Source organism: Manis javanica, chromosome 9 (genome assembly GCF_040802235.1).
Source record: "Manis javanica isolate MJ-LG chromosome 9, MJ_LKY, whole genome shotgun sequence".
NCBI classification, from domain to species: domain Eukaryota; kingdom Metazoa; phylum Chordata; class Mammalia; order Pholidota; family Manidae; genus Manis; species Manis javanica.
Genome location: NC_133164.1, coordinates 50,874,206 through 50,900,745, shown reverse-complemented (window position 1 = coordinate 50,900,745; position 26,540 = coordinate 50,874,206). Strand labels below are relative to the sequence as shown.

At 40.2% G+C, this 26,540-nt stretch overlaps 1 protein-coding gene across 9 annotated transcripts in view; it reads left to right on the top strand.

The window, feature by feature from the left end:
- ELF1 (E74 like ETS transcription factor 1) overlaps nucleotides 1-26,540 on the top strand; it is a 141,078-nt gene that overhangs the window by 91,538 nt on the left and 23,000 nt on the right. For all 9 annotated transcript variants that reach the window (XM_073212558.1, XM_073212556.1, XM_073212555.1 and 6 more), the window contains one exon: nucleotides 17,903-18,083. In XM_073212558.1, coding sequence (XP_073068659.1) covers nucleotides 17,903-18,083 — 181 coding nt within the window. The remainder of the gene's footprint in view (nucleotides 1-17,902; nucleotides 18,084-26,540) is intronic.

Below are 26,540 nucleotides of genomic sequence, written 5' to 3'. Positions count from 1 at the left end.
TCTCTCTTAACATTGTAACATTTTACATTTGTTTTGACATAGTTTAACTGGAGTTCAATATTTTTTATAGTGATTCTGATTTCTGTCATTACCTGTATTCAGCTAGTGTGACCTTTTCATTCTGGAAAAGGCTTTGATGTAGCTAAACTGCCTATATTCAGGAATGTTCTGCTTCATTTTAGTCTAGGATTCACACATATCATGTAAGAGTCTTTTCAAAATCTATCTTTTAGAAGTAAGAATTGACTTTTTCTTTTCCATATTGTTTTATTTATTTATTTTTATTTTTTCTGCCAAACTTTTTAATTTTTAATTTAATTTATTTTTTATTAAGGTATGATTGATACACACTCTTATGAAGGTTTTACATGAAAAAACAATGTGGTTACTACATTTACCCATATTATCAAGTCCCCACCCATACCCCAGTGCAGTCACTGTCCATCAGTAGAGCAAGGTGCCACAGATTCACTATGTGCCTTCTCTGTGCTACACTGTTCTCCCCGTGATCCCACACACCATGTGTACTAAACATAATACCCCTCAGTCCACTTCTCCCTCCCTCCCCACCCACCCTCCCACACCCCTCCCCTTTGGTAACCACTAGTTCATTCTTGGAGTCTCTGAGTCTGCTGCCATTTTGTTCCTTCAGTTTTGCTTCATTGTTATACTCCACAAATGAGGGAAATCATTTGGTACTTGTCTTTCTCCACCTGACTTATTTCACTGAGCATAATGTCCTCCAGCTCTATCCATGTTGTTGCAAATGGTAGGATTTGTTTCTTTCTTATGGCTGAATAGTGTTCCATTTGTGTATATATACCACATCTTCTTTATCCATTCATCTACTGATGGACACTTAGGTTGCTTCCATATCGTGGCTATTGTAAAAAGTGCTAAGAATTGACTCTTTAATTATGATTTTGCTTAATTATTTTTGTTATACAGAATCTGCATGTTTAGAACATTTATCAGTCTGGTAGTGACTGCTGCAGTGTTATCTAGTTAGTTTGTAAGTAAACATTTAACCTGGTTAAAATTTATTATACCTTCTCAAATCTACTATTTTTCTTTTTAACCTCATCACTGAATTTGTTCACACTTAGGCAGACACACACCAGACATACACACACACATATACACCAGTGTATTAAGCTTTTAAAGTGGGCATTGTAATAAAACTAAGATTGTTTTCAGTGACTGTTTTATTCTGAACTTCATGGCCAAGTTGTAATTTATTCTGGCTGAAAAGAGAAAAATCTGGGTACAGAATAAGGAAGGCCAAATCTCATGAAAGACCTAAACTGGGGTTAGATGTAGCTAAATCAACTTGACATGAATTTACAGTGGAATTTCAAGCATTATCTTGGGGAAGTCTGGAGAAAAGACTATTTTGCTCAGACCTTTCTATTTTTCATGTTGCTGTGCAAGAGAGAGGCTAGGCTTTTTCAGAAACACTCATCTCTACTGAAAACAATAGAAAAAAACAAACTTTCAACTTTGATGTTCATTAATAAGATTATATGTATTCACACATATATATGTAAATTTTTTTTAACCCAAGTTCTAACTGATATGAAACTGGCATTATAGCTATAATTTATCTGTATGGTCCTGTACTTGTGGCTTATCTAAGTGGTTAAGCTTGTTGACTCAGGAGTCTTAGAGTGCCTGGGTTCATATTTCAGCTCTGCTTCTTCCTAGCTGGTTGGCCAGTGTCAACAAAACAGCCTTGAGTTATGGGGAACTGGGGCAAGACATATACTTAACATAGGATCTGCTTTCATCACCACCACCACATTAGGAATACTATTTTATTTTTATTTTATTGTTTATTATATTGGACTACTTCCAAAGATGACTGGAGGAGAATCATTTTTACACAGCACCCCAAAAGAAGTTCTCTTTAATCATGTTACAGAAGTACTTTGACAATATTAATTCCCAGAGATTCAAATCATCTTCCCCTTACACTAAGCCACTGGCTGTAACATAATACTTGTCTACATCATGATATTAACAAAAGATACATAATCCACAAAAACCTAGGATATTGAAGAAAGAGCCATTGGGAAGTGAGAAGCATATATTTAAATTTTGTGTCCTAGTACTGCTTTGGATGTGCCAAGAGAATGTTACCTGTTCCAGCCTTGAGTAAAATGTAAAAATAACACTGCCTAACACTTTGTGGAGCCCTTTATAAAGCTGACAAAGTCTTCTCCACATATACTTTCTCACATATCATTTTGTGATTTGTGTTCTTCTCATTTTCTATAGCAGAATATTCTCTTGAATTTATTTTTGAGTTACTAGAAGAACTGTATTAGAATTCTGTAGTAGATTCCTAGGGCAAGGTTACACAGGCACCCAGAGTACTGTTCACAATAACCTAGCTTATTTACTGAAGAAGCCTGGTTTCCAATTCTGATTTAATAACATTCTTTTAGAGTATCATTAGTGGATAATTTGCCTTATACCTACTCATTTATTTACTCATTAATTTTCTTGACAGTATTTGACTTATGTTCCTGTTGAGATGATGCAGAACTGTGTGAGAATTTGATATCACAAGCTAGTGCATGAAGTGGTTTCAGGTTTTGGAATGGTAGTAATCAATATTTGGTATTTTGTTTATAAAATGAAAACACAGTAGTAACAACCAAAAAGAAAAATAGCTGAGGCAATTGCCAGGAGACAATCCCCACATGGATAAAACTGGTAGGCCCAAAGAGTTTCATGGGTGAGTTATTTTAAACTTCAGTGAATCATTTAAGCAGTTCCAGTTCAGAGAGAGGTTTCCTAATTTATTTTTAAAAAGTCAACGCTGATACCAAAACCTGGCAAAGTATGTGCTCACACGAGTAATACACTAATCTGAAGGTGGATATTTTGTTTAACTAGAAGAGCAGTAGTCTCTTTCTTACCTTTGCCAGGTCCTGTGGGCAATATGCATGTTCTCTTTTGACCCTCACAATAACCCTGTTCAGTGTGGCAACTGTTGTTAACATTTTATGAATAAGGAAGGCCTTTGTAAAGAGGAGTCTCAGAAAAGTTGAATGAAAGAATGAATGTTGCCCAGAAATAGAACTGTAAAGTTATAGCGCCTTCATTGGAATTGCGTCTTTGAGTTGGGAAAACCCGAACTGAACCATTATGCTAGGAGAGTGGTGAGAGAAAAACAACAGGAACCTTGAAGGAGAAAAGAGAATCTGGAAGAATAATAAGTAAATCATCTTTTGCAGTGATCAAAACTGGGGTAAGTAGGATTTTCATTTTCTCCTAAATACATTTATATCTTAAAATGTTTCTAAACTAGATTGAGTATACTTTCATTCAAGAAAACTATGTTTTATGAGTTAGATCACCATGTTGTGCTGTGTGTACTGCAGCTACAAAGACTTTTTGCCTGATTGCTAAAACTACTTTACATTTTCTTTTGGAGTAAAAACTAGATGAAATAAGCTCCTATAAAGAGCTTGAGTTAGTCAACACAGATATTCTCTTAACAGATAGTGAAGTTCTTTTAACGACAGATTTTTCAAAGTATGCAGAGAATTTGGCTGTGAAAGATCCTTCATAAAAGCTTTGTGTTGAAGCCTCAAAGATCTTTTGCATAATCCTGGCCTGTTACATGTAATACATCAATTCCTGAAATCATTTGATATGCACTTTGGAAATTGGTAGCTATTGGGGAGGGGAACTGTATAGAGAAGAGACAATAGTGTTTTTTGTTCTTGGAATACAAATATGTTCATATATTAATCTCTTCTCCAAAATTAGAAAGTTCACCATGGGAGCTTGTTTAAAGGATTTTAATTTTGATTGATTTGTCCACCAGTCATCCCAATTTTGTGTGTGTATGTCCACCTGGATGGGCTATGTTTAGAGTTTTCCTTTGATTTTATGGCTTATAAGAGGGAATGAAAAGAATAGCATCATAGTATTTGATCTAGTCCTAGTCTCTGCCCTCCACCCCTGCCATCCGAACTGCTCTGCTTTCACTTCTGCCAGAGAACTAGAGAACAGTGAGTTGAAGACATTGTGAAGTTCTTTTCTTCTGTCAGGTGGGCCTTTGCTTTTTAAACTTTTACTGAATATAGCTTAAATACAAAAATACAGATTATAGGCGTACTGTTGAATTTTCACACATGTATATCTCCAGCTTTTGCTTTTAATTGAACCTAAATGGTGGTTACTGACGGTAGTTTAAGTTTTGTTCACCAGTTTTCTGAAAGGACTATTCTCGTTAAAAATAAAAGCAAAAAGCCATGCCTGTCAATGTAAGATTGTAGTAAGCCAAGTCCCCCCCCCCCCAGCTTTATTGGGATATAACATTAAGTTTGTACAGATAATGATTTTATATACATATCTCAAATGTGTGTGTGTATAGTATAATAAGCAAAGTTTCAAGAGTCTTAGTTTCTGTCTAAATCAAATATTGAAGGACTTTGATCATCAAAATATTTTATTGAATGCTGTATGCCGTGGAGTATAACTGATATATTTACATGTTAATTCTTACAATAATTCTAGAAGATTTTATCATTCTTATTTTAGATAGACCTGAAACCTAAAGCCTACAGAGACTGAATAATTTGAGTTCCAGCACTCAGGACATAGTACAGTCCAGATTTAAATAGGGTCGTTCTGACTCTAGAGCCTGAGCACTTACTGTTACATCTCATTTTCACTATGTGTGTATTTCTGGTGCATGTACACGTGATGAACATTTTCAGATCCTGTGTGTCCTGATAGAGTAAGGTATTGGGTTTTTGTTTTGTTTTTTAAATTGAAGGTGAAGGAAGTCATTTCAAAGCAGTGTCTTCATAGCTTGAGGCTTCCGGGCAGCATTCTTATTGGAGGCATGGGTACAGGAGTTTGTCTCAGATGTGTTTTCATAGCAAGTGCACTGTGTTCAGTTTGTTTATTTATTGGCATGGCCTTAGAATGGAAGGGCTGTTGAAGATTATGGAAGGAATAATGCCCCCACCCACTCTTGGTGTATTGCCTTGTTGTGAGGCAAAGGGATTCTATAAACTATTTGAAAGTATGCTCATTTTGTACCTATCTTAGAAAAGGAATATCTATACTGGAAATTTTATAAGACTGTTTTTAACCTTTTCTTTCAGGAAAACATTAGATATTTCTTGTTAAGCTGTTTCATAGAGGATCTTAGCAGGATATTTCACAACCATCACATTCCAGATTGAGCTCTAGTGTTAGAGAAGCTTGCAAACAAGTTATTTGAAGGTTCTTTTGCTTTTTTATATCTTAAACCTGTGTGGAATACAGTTACTTAACATAATTGGAATAATGATCCATAGTTTATTAAATAACCACCACGGGCCTTAGATGGTGGTATGCTGAGGAAATAAACAAGCCTAGTCGGGTAATAATATATTGTACTGCTTACTGATTAGTCACATGCCTTCTCTTTTTAACTTGATGATGTTGCCACGTACATCATCAGCACAAAAAAGAGCAGTATATAGTGGACAATATTGAAATTTGGTGAAAAAATCCTCAGTAAAGTCATAAAACAACTGAAAGTCAGTTTATCACTGCAGTTTAATATGCTTATAGAAATCAATGCTTTAAAAATGTTAATCTTTGATAGATTTTAATCCCAAAGTCGTCTCCCCTTTCTGTTCCCACACATCATTTTGTGATTTATTTTGGTCGTGTTCCAAAAACAAATGGGAAGAAAATCCTCAAGTGTCAGAAAGTAAAAGAGATCTCATAATACAATTTTTTGTTTCTTTGGATTACTAGTGTTTCAGACATTGGGCTTTAAGTAGAGTTGACTTAATTTAGGAAATGCAATTTTGAATCCTGTAATTCTTTAGAGCAATGGTTCTGACCCCTCCGTGCACGTTGGAATCAATACCATGCCCTGGTCACATCCCCAAATAAGATTTATTTGATCCCACGTAGAGTCAGGTAGTGGTGTTTGTGCAAGTTTCACTGTGTACAGTCAGGGTTGATAACCACTATTAGAGTTTACTGAGGTTCCTAATTCAAATAAAAGGTACTGGAGAAAGATACTTTATCTAATCATTCACATGAGGAGAGGTTTTAGAAATGTTTGGGAAGTGTTTTTTTTTTTTTTTAAATAGCCAGCCAAATGTAATATATTTTTAGGTCATCAACAAAGCGTTGACACCTTCATTTCTGAAAAGGAGGTAACAAGTGTTACTGCTGTTAGCAATGTGGCCTTTTTATGAATAGCTCTGACCTTCTTGAAGCTCTTCTTTTAAATAAATTTTAGGACAGAGTCTGAAATGTAGAAACAAATAGGTGGATAAGGTTTTGATGGTATTCAGCAAGAGTCTAGAAGAATAATGCGTAACCTTAAGTGAATATTAAAAATTAACTTAACTGTTAGGAATTTCCTGCCTTGATTTCTCTCTGGGACACCGGAGCCTTGGTCTGGGAGCATATCAAAAGGCTGCCTGCCCAGCCCCCAGGTGGGCTGAGGTATTGTCTACTTGCTAAAGAATCTTGCCTCTTGAACTTCCTGGGTGTTAAAATGCAATCTTATCTTTAAGATGGAATTCTTCCTTCCTTTAACTATGCCGTCTACAGCTGGGTCTGCATGCTAAGTTAGTTGCTCAGTTTGCAAAATCACCTTGTCAGATCTGAAGGAGGAAAGACAGAACACAGGCCTGGGCCTTTTAGCATGCTAAAGTGAATCCTACACATGGCCACAAATGATTAGCATAATAAAACATGTGCTACTCTTCTTTATCTGGGGAACATTAACTGATTTCACTGGAGAACGATTCTAGGGCTCAATGTTTAACATAGAGTTTTAGCAGGGGTGGGTTTCCTTGCATGTAGTTACATTGCTTTCACAGCAAATATCCCACCCTGCCCCCTCCAGAGGCCCTCACTCTATTCTGACTACATCTATGGTCCCTGTCTCAAAATGATCCAAATATAGAGTTATTACCCATAATATCAGAACATAGCATTCTCAAAGGCACAGATAGTATTTGTTTAGCATTTATTATATCATACATTTGAGTAATTAAATTCTTATGATGAAAGTAGTATTTAGCCTCAGTGTGCAGTGCTACAAATACATAATTTTAAAAGATTGAGGCTGCTTAGTTATAATGAAATGATAGATACCAATTTCAATATAACAGACTTACTCAAGGTAAATGACAAAGTATCTGACATTATATGTAGAAGCAGGAGCTTTTTCGTACATTTAAGGAGATAATATTTATGGGAATTGAAAGGAAAGGAGAGACACACAACAGCAATTCACCGGAGAGTTCCGCTTTATTAGGGAAAGGTACTGGGTTATATAGGATGGGGCATAGGGTGATTGTGGTGTTACTTCTACGGGGCTGGTGGCTGTTGGATAGGTGCTGGGATTGGGACGGGGGCGAGAGGTGATTGGGCTTCAGGTGGCGCCGGCGGGAACCGAGGACCCCCGAAAAGAAGCCGGAAGTTTGCCCTTTTACTGGTGGGGACCCTTCATTCCCCCCTTTCTCCTCTATGGGTTTGTGGACGTTGCTTTCTCTCTGACTGCTTCCTGCTGAACAGGGGCGGAGAAGGGAGTGAGGGTTTGAGGATTGGGAGGAAAGGGTTGATAGGACTCCCCACAGTAAGGATGAGTGGATGTGGACTTGTTCAGGTTGGAAATCAATGAAGGTTCCCTGTAACCATAGGTTGAGGACCTGTTGATTCCAATGGTGCCAAGAGGATATGGGTGTCAGGAGCCAGGCGTCTGCGGCCATTGTTTCCAGGAACAGTTTCCAGCGGAGAGAGGGGTCCATCTCAGCATGTGGTGAGGAGGTCACGTGAGGGTGAGGGGTCTTCCGTGGCCAGAAGCTGGTAGTTCCTGAGTAAAAGCTGGTTGAAAGCTTGACTAGAGATTTTTCCGACTTGGGATTTGATGAACTTTATTATACAGGGTAAGAAGAGACAGACAAGAAGAATGACTATTATGGGGCCTGCAATGGGCCAGAGCCAGGTGAGGAGGGGGTTTGTTAGTATTGAAGAGAATGGGTTGGAATTGGAAGCAGAGTGGAGGCTGGAGGCAAGGTCAGTGAGTTTGGTGATGTCAGTTTCTACAATGCTGGATTCGTTGATGTAATAGCAGCACTCTTCCTGGAGGAAGACGCAGGTGCCGCCCTTCTCGGCTATAAGCAGATCTAGGGCCCGCCGGTTTTGAAGGGTGACTTTAGCTAGCGAAGTGACCTGTCTTTGGAGACAGGCTAGGGAATCGGCAGTGGATGTCAGGGCTCCCTCAAGTTTGGCGTCGAAATCTCTAACTGCCCATAGAGAGTGACCCAAGGCTCCTCCCGAAAACACCCCAATGGCTGAGGTGATTAAAGAGATACCGACCATGATGGGAAGGAAAGCAGCCCTTTTTGTGCGCGAGTGCAAGGGAGGTTGGAGCTCAAGGAATTCTGCCATGCTGTAAAGTGTAAGCTGTGGGATTAGGGTGACGAGAATGCAGGGTGTATCGGAGTTGAGAGGTAGTGAGTTGAAAAGGCTGCCATTACACCAAAAGAAGTGTCCCGGTTGTGTAAAAGTCTTAGAGCTGGAGGTAGGGGTGTAGATAGAGAGGCAGTGAAGTGCACTGGAGGGGGGTGGAGTTGGGCCTACACAGTGGTGGATGGTGAGATTATCTGCGTATTCTGGTTCCCATAGGGGTATGTCTGCCAGGGGATGGAGGGGGAGGGGTTGTCCTTCTGCATGGAAAGAGTAGTTGGAAATATTAAGGGACACGGCGGCCAGCAGTGGGCGCTGTAGTGATGCGCACAAGAAACAATTGGCGGTGTTGAGGGTGTGGTTAAGAAAGATGGTGGTGTCTTGAATGAGCTGTAACCAAGCGTAGGAGGAATAAGATGAAGAGGCGCCGTCAAGAGTTTGGATAATGACTTTTTCGGAATGTCTGATATCTGATGCAACTTGAGAGATCTGGGAGCGAGAGGGAACATACTCTCGAGAGATATGAAGGGTACTATGGGGGGTAGAGGACCCCTTATAGTAAACTGAGGCTGTTACTCCAGCAGCCCATCGAGAGTCCCAGGGATCTGGGATTGATAAGGAGAATGACCCGTTGAGATATTTCATGAAACGGTTGGAGGAGTAATACTGTGGGTACTGGAAGTCACCCATGTAGTGAATGGTGCAAGACCAGTAGGGGCATCCCCCGTAGGTGTCTTGCCATCGCCTGCAATAGGCTTGTCTTTGGTCATAGAGGAAGCAGAGGTAGGGAGAATAAAGGTAGCTGTAAATGAATACTTCAGTGGAGGGAGGAAAGTGGAGGTACAAAGGCTCAGAGCAGCCTTTCAGAGGGCAGTCTGATGTGGCAATGAGGGCAGTAACTTTTGTTTGATGCTGTGTGTAAGTCTGCTTGACTTTGAATCGCCATACAAAGGAGGGTGGGGCGGCGGGGAAGACAATAGGAATGAGGGAAAAAAGCGAGAGAGCAGTAAAGGAGGAAAAAGTCATGATTCAGGAATGGATGGCAAAGAGGGTGCACGGGAGATGCGGAGCTTCAAGGGATCAGAGGGATGAGGCGTGGTAGAGTAGACAGCGTCTTGGGCTGTATCCGAAGGACTCTGGATTGTGACTGATGGGTCTTGGGTGTCCAGAGAAGGTGAGTCTTGGGTATTTGGTTTCAACCTGGAGATATGAATCCAAGGGGTGACAGAGTTATCAGGCAGTGAGAGCTTGGCGGCCGATGGGGTGCAGAGAATAACTGGGTGTGGACCTTCCCATTTCGGGGTGAGAGAGGGCTGATCCTCTGGTGGCTTATAAAACACTAGTTGGCCGGGCTGTAAGACAGGAGGATTTTGGGAGGCGGATGGATCAGGAAGGAGCCAATCTTGATATTTCCACAATTCAGTGCGGAGGAGAGAGAGTAGTGGAAGGGCTATATTGGGAGGAATTGGTCCTTTGTGGGAAGGGAGCCCCGGGGGTAGAATCGGGCGGCTGTACATGATCTCAAAGGGGGACAAGAAGGAAGGTTTCTTTGGGAGGGCTCGAATGCGGAGTAGAGCTAAGGGAAGTAAGCGAACCCAGTCAAGGTGTAGTTCTAGAGATAGTTTGGTCAGGATGTCTTTTAGAGTCCTATTGGCTCTTTCTACTTTTCCTGAAGCTTGTGGTCGGTAAGGACAATGTAAATGCCAGGGGAGCGAGAGCGACTTGGAGAGGTTCTGGATAATTTGGGCAGTGAACTCAGGGCCGTTATCTGATTGGAGGGAAGTGGGCATCCCGAACCTAGGAAAGATCTGGGTGAGGAGGATAGAGGCAACTACGGATGCTCGTTTGTTAGTGGTGGGGAAAGCTTCGACCCATCCTGAAAATGTATCTACTAGCATGAGTAGGTATCTGGTACGTCATACAGAGGGCATGTTAGTGAAGTCTATTTGCCAATCTGCAGCGGGGACATTACCCCTTGCTTGATGAGCCGGGAAGGGTTGGGCTTTGACGGGGGTATTAGGGTTAGTGCGTTGGCAGATGGTGCACTTGCAGGTGATTTGGTTAAGTAGGGTTTTGTCTTCAGGAGAGAGAGGAAAAAAAGATTGTAAAAAATGGATTAAGGATTGGGGGCTGGGATGGAACAGGTCATGTAAGAGGCGGAAGAGAGACTCTTTGTCCTGAGAGCAGAGGGCGTCTTGTGATAAGGCTAAAACTGCAAGGGCAGACGGATTGTTGTCTGGTGCGTTTTCTGATAGGGCAACTGACCGGGCTACTCTGTTGGCCTTGTTGTTACCTCTTGCAATGGTGGATTCATCTTTTTGATGTCATTTGCAGTGGACTATGCCTAGTCGGTGTGGGAGTTGTGAAGCCTCTAAAAGTTTAGTAATTAAGGCTGAATTAGTGATGGAATTCCCTTTTGTGGTGAGGAGGCCTCGTTCTTTCCATACTGCCGCGTGGGACAAGAGAATGTGGAATACGTACTTGGAGTCAGTGTACAATGTGAGAGACATGTCCCGGGCCAGAGTGCAAGCTCTGGTGGCTGCAATGAGTTCAGCCTGCTGATTGGTTGTACCAGGGGGTAGGGCTCGTGCTTCAATGACATCTTCGAGGGAGACTACTGCATATCCTGAGTAGTGGATGCCCTCATGTTAAAGGAGGACCCATCAGTAAACCAGATGAGGTCGGAGTGTGAGAGGGCTCCTTCGGAGATCGTGGAGTGGCACGGAAGGAAGTTGTGAAGGGCCTCCAGGCAATCATGCGAGGGAGTATGAGGAGAGTAGGGTAGAGGAAGAAGAGTGGCCAGATTCAGGGGCTAGCAGGGGAGGAAAGAAATGTCTGGATTTTGGAGGAAAGAGGACAGTAAGGTCAGGAGTCTGGAGGGAGGGAGAGTCTGTAAACTTTTGTAGGTTAAGAGATCTTTTAGGTGATGTGGGGACAGAATGGTAAGGGGCGCTCCGAATGTTAGTTTATGAGCTTCTTTCTGCAAGAGCTGTCCAGCGGCTAATGCCCGTAGGCAGGGGGCCCATCCCCGAACTGTGGGGTCTAATTGCTTGGAGAGATAAGCTACTGGGGCAAAGGATGGGCCATAATATTGGCCTAGGACTCCTAGAGTTTGACTGGACCTCTCATGAATGTATAATGAGAAGGGTTTTGACAAATCAGGGAGATGGAGAGCTGGAGCTTCTACAAGGGCTTGACGGAGCTTAATGAAGGAGTGTCGGGGTGAGGATGATAATGGTTCTTCAGGGGGGCCCTTGCTGAGGTCGTATAGGGGTCTTGCCAACAGGGAGAAGTTAGGGATCCACGCTCTAAAATACCCAGCCAAGCCTAGAAAGGAAAGGATTTCTGTCTTGGTTTTGGGAACGGGCAGGTCAGAGAGGAGTCGTTTTCTGTCTAAAGTAATGGACTTTCTTTGCTGAGACAGAAGGAATCCAAGGTAAGTGACAGAAGGGGAAGAGATTTGAGCTTTGACAGGGGATACCCGGTAACCTCTGGAAGCTAGAAGGTTAAGTAGAGACGCAGTGTCAAGTTGAGACTGTTCCCATGAGGGACTGCAGAGTAGAAGATCATCTACATATTGTAATAAAGTGGACTCGGGATGATCATGATGAAACTGTTTGAGGTCTTGAGCTAGGACTTGTCCAAAAATATGGGGACTATCTCGGAAGCCTTGTGGCAAAACTGTCCAAGTAAGTTGTTCAGAATGTCTGGTGCATGGGTCCTTCCAGGTGAAGGTGAAAAAATCTTGGGAGGAGGGGTCTAGAGGGATAGAAAAAAATGCATCCTTGAGATCTAGGACTGAGAAGTGGGATGCGGAGGCAGGGATCTGCGATAAAAGGGTGTATGGATTTGGAACTAAGGGATGGATAGGGACAACGGCCATGTTAATGAGGCGAAGGTCTTTGACAAGGCGGAAAGATCCGTTGGTTTTTTTAACAGCTAATGTGGGGGTATTAAATGGGGAGTAAGTGGGTCTGAGGTAATTTTTGTTTAAGAGATCTTGAATGATGGATTGGAGGCCTATGAGGGCTGAAGTGGTTATGGGGTATTGGGCCTGACAGATATACTGAGAGGGGTCACGTAATTTGATAGAGGCTTGGGGACGTAGGGCCATGGAGGGGCTTGTAATGTCCCAAACTTTGGGATTTACAGGGTGTATGAGGGCGGAACTGGAGCTTTCATTGGGTAGAGGGGGGTCATCGGCTATGAGGGCCATCAGAAAGGGAGTACTGGGGACTGTGGGAGTGGATATAGTTATGGAAACGTGGAGGAGGGAAAAGATGTCTTGTCCTAGTAAAGGGATGGGACCCTGGGGCATAACTAGGAAGGAGTGGGAGAAAGGTATGGAATTGTCTAGGATTGTGCATAAAAGGGTGGGGGGTTAATGGGAAAACCTGTTTACCTCCTTCCCTGACTATAGGACTAATGGCTGGCGTGGTAGGGCCCCGGTATTCTCGCAAGACTGAAAAGGTGGCTCCTGTATCTAGGAGGAAGGAGATGGGGCGACCGTCTACTGTTAAAGTAACCCTGGGCTCCTGTTTGGTGATGGAAATGGTCGGGCGAGAAGCCCCCGGGCCCCGTCAATCTTCTTCTGCAAGCCCCACTACAGTGGGCTTAGGATGGGGGTTGTTAGTCCAGCCTCGCCTTCGGGTGGTTGGGCAATCAGACCCCCAGTGGCCTTTTATGTGGCATCTGGGGCATGGGGTGGTAGTAGTTCTGGGGAAGGGGCACGCCCTTGACCAATGTCCCTCCTTTCCACACTTGAAACAGGCTCTTGGGGGGGGGGGCTTGTTTGTAGAGGGGCGCCCAGGTTGTGGTTTTATCAGCTGGGCCAACATTTGGAAATTGGCCTGATCAGCCTTTGTTTATGGCGTTCTTTCTCCTCCTCCCGGTTATGGAAGACTTTAAAGGCCACTGTTAGGATCGCAGTCTGTGGGGTAGTGGGGCCCTGTTCTAACTTTTTGAGTTTAGGTTTAATGTCGGGGTAGCTTTGAGCTAGGAAGTATGTCATAAGGACATGTCTTCCTTTAGGTGTTTCCGGGTCCAGGCTGCTAAACTGTAATAGGGCTTGAGTGAGTCTGTCTAAGAACTCGGAGTGGGTTTCGGCTCTCGTTTGAATTATGTCTTGGAGCTTTTGAAAATTGACTACTTTACAAGCTGCCTTTTTCAGACCTGCTATTAAGCAGGATGCAAAAATATCTCGAGAGTGGAGACCCACGGCGGTGCTATAATCCCAGTATGGGTCTTGTTCGGGGACAGCAGTGGGGCCAGGGGAATAGGTGGGGTCAGTCCTGTGGGTTTCAGTAGCATGCGTTTGGGCGAAGTCGCAAACTCATCTACGCTCCTCACGGAGGAGAGTATTGGCCAGGAGCATGAAAATGTCATGATGCGTGAGGCTGTAAGACTGGAGGGTCCATTGAAACTCTCCGATGTAGGTTGTGGGATCAGTGGAAAAGGAACCTAGGCGTTTCTCAGGTTGGGCTAAATCTCCTAAGGAGAAAGGGACGTGAACGCGCAAGATGCCTTCAAATCCTGCTACTTCCCGGAGCGGGGCGATAATTTTGGGAGGCCCTCGGGACCGAGTCTGAGGGGGACTGAAGGGTTCTGGCTCAGTCTGTGCAGGGTAAATAGGTGATGGGGGCAAAGCCGCGATAATTTTGGGAGGCTCTCGGGACCGAATCTGAGGGGGCAAAGACGGACGAAGCTCTTGGAACTTAGTTAGGGGGGGGCTGAAAGGCTCAGGCTCCATTTGCGGCAGGGGGGATGGTGAGGGGGACGGAGGAGGAGGTAGTGAGGTGCAGGAGGAGATGGTGGAGGTTGGGGAAGGGAGAGGATGGGAGGCTTTTGTGGGGGTGGAGGCGGCGGCGGCAACAGAGGAAGGGGTGGGGCTGTTGTAGGAGAAGACGGGGAAGGGAGAGGATGGGAAGCTTCTGCAGCGGGGAAAGAGGCAGCGGTGGCGGCGGTAGCGGAAGGGGGAGGGGCTGTTGTAGGAGGAGAAGGGGAAGGGAGAGGATGGGAGGCTTCTTCCCTGGGGAAAGCGGCAGCGGTGGCGGCGGTAGAGGAAGGGGGATGGGCTGTTGTAGGAGAAGAAGGGGAAGGGAGAGGATGGGAAGCTTTTGCCGCGGGGAAAGCGGCAGCGGTGGCGGCTGTAGAGGAAGGGGGAGGGGCTTTTGTAGGAGGAGAAGGGGAAGGGAGAGGTCCGGAGGCTTCTGCCATGGGGAAAGAGGCGGCAGCGGCGGCGGAGGGTGGAGGGGTTGTAGGAGGGGGAGGGGCCGAAGGGGGAAGTCTGTATGGCGGAGGCTCGTAGGCCGGGTGAAAGGTAATTGAAGAGGGACTGGGAGTGTGTGGAGGGGAGGGAGACGGCTTGCAGGCTAGGAGAACTTGGGGCGGGGAGAAGGTAGTGCAGAGGCTGGGATTTTGAGCTAGGAGGCGAATAGCTTCGATATAGGGAATCTCCTTCCATTTTTTCAGGCGCTGGCAGTAGTTAAAGAGACTGCGAGTGATGTTAGGATCAAGAGTTCCCCCTGCGGGCCATTGGTTGTTATTGTCCAGGGGGTATGTCGGCCAATCTTGGGAGCAATATTTACGGAGAAGTTTTGGTTTTATATCAGGCGTCACGGAGAGGGTAGCTAGATGCTTAAGCAGGCATTCAAGAGGTGAACTTTCAGGGAGGGATGAGGAGGCTCCCATGGCTAAAGGACAGAGAAGGAGACAAACAGGGGAAGACAAACGGAGATCCTCGGACTGGAGGCAGACCACAAGGAGACAAAATGGCTAAAGGACAGAGAAGGAGACAAACAGGGGAAGACGAACGGGGATCCTCGGACTGGAGGCAGACCACAGGGAGACAAAGGGCATCCCCGATGATCCTTGGTGGTCTGCGGAAACTCGTATACGAGTCGGAATTTCTTGGGAAGTGTGGGTCGTCACCCAGACTTCCCTAGGAATGCAGAATGCCGGAGTCACGAGGTACCTAGCGCTAGGCGTTTTCGGCGGACGGAACAGAAGGAGGAGGGGGCGGGAAAGGGAGCGTGCTCACCTGCAAAGGAGTCACCTCATTTATGGCTGTTGGAGTGGCGGGGGGCTGAGAGTGTGCTGCAGCTGTGAAGGCCTGAGGTGGGGGTTTATGGCTTTTGGAGGAGGGGCCTGAGGGTCCGCTGCAGCCGTGAAGGCCTGAGGCGGGGATTTATGGCTGTCGGGGGAGGGGCCTGAGGGTCCGCCGCAGCCGTGAAGGCCTGAGGCGGGGAGCGTTCCCTCCTCGTCCCCGAGCGTCAGGGCCTTGCCCGACGATCACGGTCAATGGCACTGCGATAGCTCAGGGAAGAGTGGCCCACCCCGGGGGGGTGGGGGGGAACTTACCTAAAGGCCAGAGAGGAGTGGTGAGTGTGATGAGCCAGCGCCGGAAAAAGAGGACGAGGGCAAGCTGCTGCTGGTGTTGGGGGAAGTCGGGGCCCAGTTGGGGTGTCCTGTCTCCCGGGTTTCGGCACCAATGAAAGGAAAGGAGCGACACATAGCAGCAATTCACCGGAGAGTTCCGCTTTTTTAGGGAAAGGTACTGGGTTATATAGGATGGGGCATAGGGTGATTGTGGTGTTACTTCTACGGGGCTGGTGGTTGTTGGCTAGGTGCTGGGATTGGGAGGGGGGCGAGAGGTGATTGGGCTTTAGGTGGCACCGGCGGGAACCGAGGACCCCGAAAAGAAGCCGGAAGTTTGCCATCTTATTGGTTGGGACCCTTCAGGAATATGTTTAAGAAACAGGATATTTACATAAATCTTGGGTTAGCTTTCCATAAGATAGCAATTACAATGGGAAAAATATTAAATTTATAGTGGGGAAACCTTTTAGATACCACCTTAAGTTAAGTAAGTAATCCATGTTAATATCACTAGTAATGGGACATATATATTTTGGGCTTCCTGATATGATGGATTTGAAAGGACACCATATTGCTTCTTTAGTATTCTTATCAAAAATGTAAACTGAATCTAATTATGGGAAAATATCATATTCCAGATTGGGTGATGCTTTTTAAAACAAATGACCTGTACGCTTCCAAAATGACAAGATCATGAAACACAAATAAAAACTTTAGAATTGTTCCAGATGAAAGGACAGAAAATTGTTACAGATTAAAGGGATGGTCATAGGAAAACATATTTATGAAATTAAACCTATGATCCTAGATTGGATCCTGAACCGAAAATATTTTTTTTCATTTTTTAATTAAAGGACATTAGTGAGACAATTGGACAAATTTGAATAAGGTCTACTAAGGAAAATATTAATACTATATATCATTGTTACTTTTCTGAGTTTGATAATTGTATTGTCTTTACATAGGATAATTTTTATGTATTTAGTGTATACACTTAAGTATGTAGGGGTTAAAGGAGCAGTTATGTCTACCATTTTCAAACAAATAAAAATTGCAGGTATGTAAATAATTTAGAGAATGATAGACATGATTGAGTATTAAAATTTGGGGAAAACAGGTGAGGGTTATAGGGGGATTCTTTGTACTACTTTTGCAACTTCCCAAGTGAAATTGTTTTTCTTAAGAATATAAAGGAGGTAGTAACTTAATGAAGTTTGTCACTAACTTGTTTTTTTTCATCTGTAGATTATTTATTGCATATCAGTGGTTTGGGGGATGATGATTTGCAGAGAAATGTTAATGAGAGTGTATCAAATGAGTAATACCATTACTGTATGACAGAACACTATAAAAATGAGTTCATAGATGTCAAAGCATTTTTACTATACATGAAAAGTAACAGTTTTATAGACAGCCATCATTATTGCATAGTATTATGATTTGTGTGTACTAATGTCAAATACATTCAAAGATCTTTATATTTGCTTCTACTTTGAACATTGAATTCTTTTCATGACTAACTTGATTTTTGAGTGGGTTGTTAATAAGGCCTCTTTGGGTTAATTTCCTCATCTGTAAAATGAAGTGCCTCGACCCGATCAAATAAAGGTCCTTTCAGTTCTAAAATTCTGTGATTTTATAACTAGATAGAAAATAAAAGTTAATTTTCCCATATGTATCAAAAGCTGTTGTCAGACACAGCCTGTGTGCCAGGTGACAATGTACCACAGATTTTTTTCTGTCCAGAAAATTTTGTTGAGACATTTTTTAGTTGGACATCTCATTTGTATGCCACTTTTTATGTATTAATGATATGTTTTTTTAGCTTAATGTGGCTTAAAAATCTACTTTTATAGGATTTCCCAATGAAAACTTTCTTGAAAAGACCCAGGATTGATAATGAAAGTTTATTTAGTCTTAACAGATACGTATTTTCTGCAGTGTAGAATTGTCAAGATACAAGTAGCTGATGATGTGAAAACTACATTTATGTCCAATATGAAATATTTTTTGGTTGAATTTAACAAAAGCAAAACTTTTAAAATCTCCCCCCCCCCCCTCTCATCCCTCCCAGCTTGGTGATCCAGCTATTTTTCCTGCTGTAATAGTGGAACATGTTCCTGGTGCTGATATTCTTAATAGTTATGCTGGTCTGGCCTGTGTGGAAGAGCCCAATGACATGATCACTGAGAGCTCTCTGGATGTTGCTGAGGAAGAAATCATAGATGATGACGACGATGACATCACCCTTACAGGTGTGTGTACATCCAGCCACCTCATACTGCTGCATAGTTAGGCAGTTGCCTAACCTGTGATATTTGGAGCCTAAAAAGTCCCTAACTTGGTTTTGAGTCACTCCATTACCTGCAGAAGCTAGAGCCCTGCAGTAGAAGGACATGCATTTATTTTTCATCTGCCTCTGTTCCATAGTGCTTTCTCCCCTCCCCTTTTTTCTTTCCTAAATGTATTGAGATGAATGCTATTGGAGGCATGTAAGAGGAACCAGACCAACTCAATTCCTCAGGTATTCACTGAGCACTTTTTATATGCTTAGCTCTGTATTCCTGGTAACAATGAGAAGTTATTAGTAGGGAAAGAAACATTCTTTTTTTCCTCAGGAAGCAAAATAGGATGCTATAACCTAGATGTTGGATAAGGTGCTAGGATTTAAAGAAGATTCCCCTTCTGGTTCAGTCAGAACTAGTAAAATATTTCAAACTTAAAGAGTTCTCTATGTAAGTGTGGGGTAGTGGTAGTGCTATTTTAGTCAGTCTTAGATATTAGTACGTGCATTTGTAGTTTTATACAAACGTGTTCATATATCTTTGCCAGAGATGTTTAAGGTGCTTGAGAAAATTAATTACTTGGAAACAAAAATTATTTGAATATTCTTACATTAAAAAGAGCAGGATAGTAACATTTGTCACAATATTATTAGCCAAACCTAGATTTTATTTGTATTTTAGCCATTTCTCACTAATGTCCTTTTTTTATTCTAGGGTCTTATCTTGAATTTCACATTGCATTTAGTTGTTGTTTCATCTTAGTTTCTTCCAGTCTATAATAATTCCTTTGACTTTCCTTGACACTTTTAAGGAGTACTGGTCAGACATTGTAGAATGTCCCTCAGTTTTATTTGTGTGATGTTTTCTCATGATTGTATGAGACAATGCATTCTGGACAAGAATACCAACAAGATGGACAAGAATACTGCCAAAATGGCATTCTGTTCTCCTCAGTGTGTCATACTAACATAGTAGATTAAAAGAATTTATTATCTCTTTAATTCTCATGACAGAGAAAACTGAAATGAGAGAGGTTAAATTAAATAACTTGTCTAACATCACTCAGCCCCCATTGATAACACTGATGAACAACACTTAAGTTTTCATATTTTCCCTTCTTACAAAACATGTTCTCCTATATTCACATTTTTTGTTCAAAGCAACCCAAGGAAAGTTTTTTGATAAATCTGGACTTGTTTCTTCTTTATCTATAAGGGATATTAGATTAATCAGATTAGAGGTTTCTCTTCATTGCTGACTGTGATCTGTGTGTTTTATGTAACAGAATGGCCGCCACTGTGCATGTATCTGTTGTGTGGCTGGTGGGGTGTTTGCAGTCAGTATATCCTGATGTGTAACTTCTTGATGCCTTAGAGTAAGGCTATATACTCTGTAGTTTGGGAACTAGGGTCTCCCCTGAAGGGTTGTTTATTTCTGGTTTTAGTCATCAGGGAAGACATTGGTCCTCAGAGAAGAAGCTGAGAGTTGTCTTTTCAACTTCTGAAAGCAAATTTTGTTGAATTTTTAAGAGAAGGAATTGGTTCTTTGTTCATTTCACTTTCTTGGGTTTAGATGTGAAGATAGCTGCTGTTGAGATACAGATAGGCTCCTTCCTTCGTGGAAGATACAACTGTATGGAACGGGTTCAGAAAACAAGCCATATCTTGGAAACCAGATTTACTGTTTGCATGTTTCTTTTCCCTCCCCTTTCTTATCTCCCAACTGGAGCCTTTGTTTAACTCTTCAATCCTTGTTTGAACAATGTTGCGAGAAAGGAAAGAAACTTTTAGCCCTCCTTAATTTACAGTGAGGGAGGAACAAGCACTGTGCCTTTTACAGAAACTGCAGGGGAAGAAAGACATGGAGTAGAACAGTTTATAAACTGTACTTAGGAGTCCCACGTAGTACTTCAGATGGTATTAAGGAATTACTGTTAATATTTTTAGGTATGACAATAGCACTGTATTAGATACTTTATGTTTTAGTGCAAATGCTAAAATATTCAGAGATAAAATATGGTGTCTTAGATTACTTCCATTAATCCTGGGGTGGGGATGTGTGGAGTGGGGTGAGGGCTCCTTAGGGGAAGTGAGTAGAGTATGGGTGAAAGAAGATCGACGACCATGGTTGATGATGAGAATGGATAAATGAGAATTCATGATTCAATTATACAATGTTCCATAGTCTTGATTTTGTTTGAAATTTTCAATAATAAAAAGATTGAACTATTTTTATGGATTTGAGGCTTATATTAGACTGCAGCTGTCATCTGTAACCCCTGATTTCAAGTTTTCATGTTCATCAGAACACTTTCATTTTTATCATTGGCTTATCTCATATCAAGCTTGATAGGCATTTGAACTTACCAAAATAATGTTAAAAGAGCATTTTTATCTATATGCTGGAGTTCCACATAAGGTCTCATTTGGAAAAAGATTGTACTGTTAAAAATATTTGAAAATCATTTGACTGTGAGGTGGGGATTCTTCTTTCATTACTAGTCTTTGAGAATCTGAAAGTGAAATTATTAGAAGTTATATTTCCGCAAATGGAAGGCAACTATGATGACTTTTAAAAATATTCATTAGTAAATCTTTTGTATATTATTCAGTAATAAATCTTCTCTTTTAAAAAATGCTATTATTTGCCCTTTTGTTTATACTTACTCTTATCTGCTTTTACAAAGTCAAACACATTTTTAGTCATTTGTAATAATTTCAAATGTATTTAATAAATTGTACGCTAAGTTTTTATCAGTGCTTTCTGCCCTTGGTATGTAAGTAGATTTCAACTAGTTACCAGGTTACAGCTAATCTAATATGAAGTTTAAAAATTTATATATTAACAAACTGAATAGTTGTGGGAACTCAGTATGGTCAAGAAGTGAAGAGGCTGGGATTGAGAAGGGGCACAAAGGAAACGTAAAAGGTGATGGTAATGATCTATTAAATTTGGTTATGTTTAGTGGAAACACAATTTATGTATTAAAAGCTTGTGGGTTGCCTATGAGAAAATTTTGTCATACATTTAATGAAGGTCCAAAATTTTCTTTTTCTTTTTAAAAGCTAGGTGTACTTATTTTTGGTATTTTTTCCTGTTTCATGTGGGAACCTACCAATTTATTTTGTGTTTCCCAGCCTAAGGACTGAAGGTGAATGGAGTAAAGTTTTGTAAATTAGAGCACTGACACTAAACATGTTTAGCTTGTCTTACATTTTTGAGATTCAAAAAGCATGATTTCTATATATAATTATGAAATGCTGTCTAGTGTGTATTAAGATAAAAAAGCGCAAGGGTCAGGAAAGCATTAATAGTATACTACCTATTATTTAAGATAGGGGAAACAATATAAATGATATGTGTGCACTTGCTTATATTTTAAAAACAGATAAACCAAAAACTAATAAAAATGGTTCCTTATAGGGAGAAGGAGGGAACAGGGATGAAAACTATTCTCTAAATATAAATTGTTTGGTAGTTTTCACTTTGAATCCATGTAAATATTTAACATAATTATAAAAAAAATTAAATCCAAAAGAGGGAAATGTAGCAATCTCTAAAAATTGAAGCACACTGAAACAAATGAGCCTAATTATGTTAATTGAGTATTGCTATAACCATACAGAGAAGAGTTACTTGAAGTGATTTTTAAAGCTGTGTATTTCCTAATGGGATAGAGCTTCAAAAGCAGAAAGCAAAAAGAAATCTGCTAAGGAATGTTAAATTGTTTTCCGTAATTATAGTGTTAGTAATAGTATGGTCGTTGTTATTTTAAAACTTGTGTATGTGTATAAGAGAGAGGTTAGGGTAAAATAAAGTAATGAAGTTAATGTCAAAAGAAGCCAAGATTTATAGAGTAAAAAAGTAAAATATTAAATTGCAAAGTCAAGTAAAAATTCTAAAATCCTATAAATGGTCTTTATATAAATAAATTATATATACTCCTAAAAATAAATTGTAATATGCTAACTTTGAATTGAAGATATTAGAATGAATTCATGATGTATTTTCTTTTCTAAAAAACCAAAATGTTGTCTAGCCAAATGTGGGGCAAGTTGAACATCAGTGAACACAGTAGCCACAATAGATTGGAGCATATTTAATACGTTTAAATACATGACCTCATAATGATACACACAAAAATGTTCACCAATAGGTGATGCTAATAACTTTTTAAAAACTGATAAATTAAAGTTAAATATGAAACATTTATTTTCCCATCCCTGTATGAAGTATATCACTAAGTAGATTAGTAGATGTGAAGTTTTTCTTTATAGCGATGTTCAACTAATACATGAAAAGGAAATAAGTAGATTATTTGTATTTTGTAGCCTAATGAATTAAGAGGTGTAGATAGTGAACATCAACAGTTGCTAACATCACAGAAAGAGAACATCGGATATTTGAGCCTTTTAAAGGAAAAACACATAATCACATATGAAAAATAACCTCCCCCAAAAATTCAACCACCATTTGATCTAGCTCCCAGAACTGACCACCAGTTCAGAGAAAATTTAGAAAAACATGCTATACAATGGGAATACAAGTAGCAAAATCCAGACTATGGGAAACTTCATGGGATTATCAACTCTCCACACACACCACCATTTGAGACAAAAGGACATTTGAACACTATTTGAAGTTAGGGAAAACAGGTTTAATGTGTGATAATCATGTTTTTATTTTCAAAATAGAGCCCTTTTAGAGAGCTTATGAAATAGTCACTACTAAAATATTATATTTAGAATTTGCATCAAAATAATATGGAGTAAGTAGACATAACAGATAAAACAAGATTGGCCATGAGTTGATATATCATTTTTGAAGCTGGGTGATGGATACATAGGAATTCACTATATTACTCTGTGTTTGAATATGTTTAAAATTCTCCAAAATAATTTTTAGAAAAATCAACCTTTTCCCCAACTTTGGGTACTGAAAAGGCTTAGAAGTCGTGAAGAATATTACAGTGGTGAATGAACATCTCTAGTATACAAATCATGGTCTCTAAATTCACTTTCCACCAAAGATACCAGGGTACTTAGCAGAAACTGCTGTTTTTTGGGTTTGCGGCAGAAAATGTACAAGAATAGCCTATACTATGTTATCATCCCATAAAACACAGAAACTATTAAAAATTACTTGGGTCATGTCTGAAATATCCAGGAACCAGCTTTGTATAATTTAAAATTATAACTGCAAAGAACTAAAGAACATCAGATAAGTATCACAGTGATACTAAAAATAACTCAGTGATCACTTTTGGAAGATGCTGGGAAGCCTATTTATTATTATGAAAACTAATAAGTAATTTTAAAAGAACCAAGCGTTTAACCTGCCTTTATCATATGAGCTGTTGCTCAGTGTAACCAGATAGTTGATGAAGGAAAGTTATTCTTTATAGAGTATTCGAGCTAATAAATGCTAGAAGAATGTTAGGATTAGAATTATCACCATTTTGGAATCCCTAATGAAACAGTGGATCTAGGTAACTATCATCAATAACTGCTAAAGCCATTAAATGAAAGGCTGATGGAGAATTTTATAGTGGATAGATCAAGTTGACAACTCGTGAACCAGGTTCTCCATTTTAACAGTACTGAAAAAAGATGACCAGACTTCATAGCATAACTTCAGCAGGCACGTAGAATCCTATTGCACCACTGTTGAAATATTCTTGGCAAAGAAATGAATGTGACTCTAATCAAGCTTCTAGATGTAACTACTAGTTTGTAGTAAATACATGGGGCGGGGTGAGGGGTGAGGATATGGTAAGTGGCACTGTGGAGGTATAATTAGCAAATCTACAAGTGTGGGAAACTACAGATGGCCCTCTTTTTTCTAAGATAAACAGCAAAAAGAAAAAAAAAAGGCAGCACATGTCACCAGATGTAGTGCATGAACTTTGGATTCTGGTTTGAACAAACTTTTTAAAGAACTGGAGACAGTAGAGAAATTTTGATATTAACTGTATATTTGGTTTAAAGTATAATATCTATTAAAAATTCTGTATTCTGTAATATTTGCAATTGAATGATAGACTGGCTGGGGTTCACTTTAAAATAATCCAATGTGTTGTATTGGGCGGGGAGTATAGATGAAGATTGGTTATATTAAGTATTGAATCTGGGCTCTTGATACATGGGGTTCATTATATGATTTTCTTTTCTTTTGTATATATTTGAAATTTTTTGTTATAAAAAGCTTGACAGAAGTGTTTGAAATTCTTACTGTTATTTCTTAATCATTAGGCAAGTAAATTGTGCTGAGTTTATAGTTTTTATGTATATGACAGACTTTAAAATATTTTAAGAAATTTATTTATGTGAAGTATTTTGGGCAATATAAATGTTAAAGAGATGGTAATTATTGAGTCAGCTGGCCTCATTTGCTTGATTTTTTAAAAAATTAACCTTAGGATATTTTCCTCAATTCATAGAATTTCAAAGCCCTGTCAAAGGAGTAATACGATTTTTACTATGCCTTAAATTTACAAGATTTTAAATAGGAGGCTTAAGTTTTTAATAGGAAGTATTACAATGCCATATTTTAATCATTTTGCTCGAATTTTTGAGGTATTTATCTTTGCTAGTTTTAAGTTCTATATAGGAATTGGACTTGTTTGCATTTGTTTTTACAGAATATATAATTAAAATTTAATTGATTATTTTTCATTACAATTAGGGGAAATAGTCTCATAATGAAGACTATAAAGAGTCTATCAGTAGTCTCATAATGAAGTGTGATACATCTTGACATAAAAATAAAAGGACATACTTTTAGAAATAAAAAACTAGTAAAAATTCTATTTAGTGTCTCTCTAGAGTATTTTTTTTGTAGTAACTCAGAAATGTTTCCACTTTGCCTTAAGAGGAAAAGTTATAATGCTCTGAAAGAGGAAGACCCCATGAAAGGTTGAATTGCTGTTTGAAAAATCCAAACTAGATTAAACAATTTTCTCTTTTTATATTGCCTATGTCCTCCTTGTTCCTTGATGTCAATGTGACCCTATAGATGTTTGGGTTCAAAGATACTAGCTGAGGGAATCAAGCCCAGAAGTTTGAAGTCTGCAAATACATCTTAGCTATCTGGAAGGAGGTTCTCTTGTGGCTTGGCAGGTTGTGGGAACTCCAACTGTTACCTTTTACTTTATGAGAGAAAAATGTTCTTAGGAGTTTCTTTCTGATTGAGAGGGGCAGGCTAGTGTATGACCCCAGATCCTGAACTTCTGTGTATCCATCATTCAGGAATTGTCCCAGTTCTCTGCTCCTTCAGTAGTCCCTCCTGTCCATTCCCATCATAGGATTGCTCCCTTCCTTGGGAAGGCAGTCAGCCGAATTAATCAGTGTGTAAAGCAGGTTAATTAATCTGTTATTGTAAAAATCTTTAGCAGTTATACATTTTGTTTTATAAAGTATAGACTAGTTATCTCATTTTCTTTTGAGTGTATAATCTCATATTCTTGCTTTTACTGTTATTCTTGCTTTAATTCCCCTTTTCTTCTCAAAGTATTTAAATCCTAGCTATCTTAGGTGGCTCAGCCTAAGTCCGTCTCTTCAGAAGCCTTCCTAAATTATAGATATACAGTGTTTGTAGTCAGTCTACTCTGTACCATAAAATTAATCACTTTTTAATTTTCTCACTATCTCAGTATCAGTTACCAGTAGATAAGGGGAAAGGTCATGTCTTATCCTATTTTATCTTCCACATTTCCGAGCACAATTGTTTAAGAGTAATAGGCGTTCAATATTATTGCCAATTAGGAACTTGGAGTCAATTAAGTGTTGTAGGTTCTTGTAGATCTTCGGTCTAAAGAGAACATGACTGGCTAGGAAAAATTTAGGATAATAAATGTTACAATATTCTAATGGAAAGTTAAGCTATATTTCAAAGAGCTACCAATACCTTGGAAATCTGGTCGTAGCCTCAGTAATAAAAAGGAAAATGATTTTGTGCCTTCTCTGGATTGAATAGGAATGGGGAGGGGACAATGTGTAAATGATTACTTTCATTCATTTGCTTGAGAAAAAAGAACTTTTGCTTTAAGTACTATGTTTGTATTTACTTTTTAATCTTGTGTAAAATGAAAAGGTTTATAGTCATTGAGTTACATACTGTCAGTCTAACCCTGAATCTGAAAATCATGGTTTTATTTATACACACACACACAAATTTATAAAAATAGCATGTGTAATTTTCATCAAAAATATTGAGGGGAAAATACAGTAAGTAAAAATAAGGAATTATGCATGATGAATGTCACATTCAGGAAACTTGAATTTATGAAAAGAGGGTATTTGTAGATCTTTTTGTAGTTTCTTGGTACTGATACTAGAGCTAAGGGGCTAACATGTCACCCAGGAATTCACTGTGCAAATATTTTGGATATCCAGGCTGCAGAGAAGTGTCAAGTATCTAGCATGTATT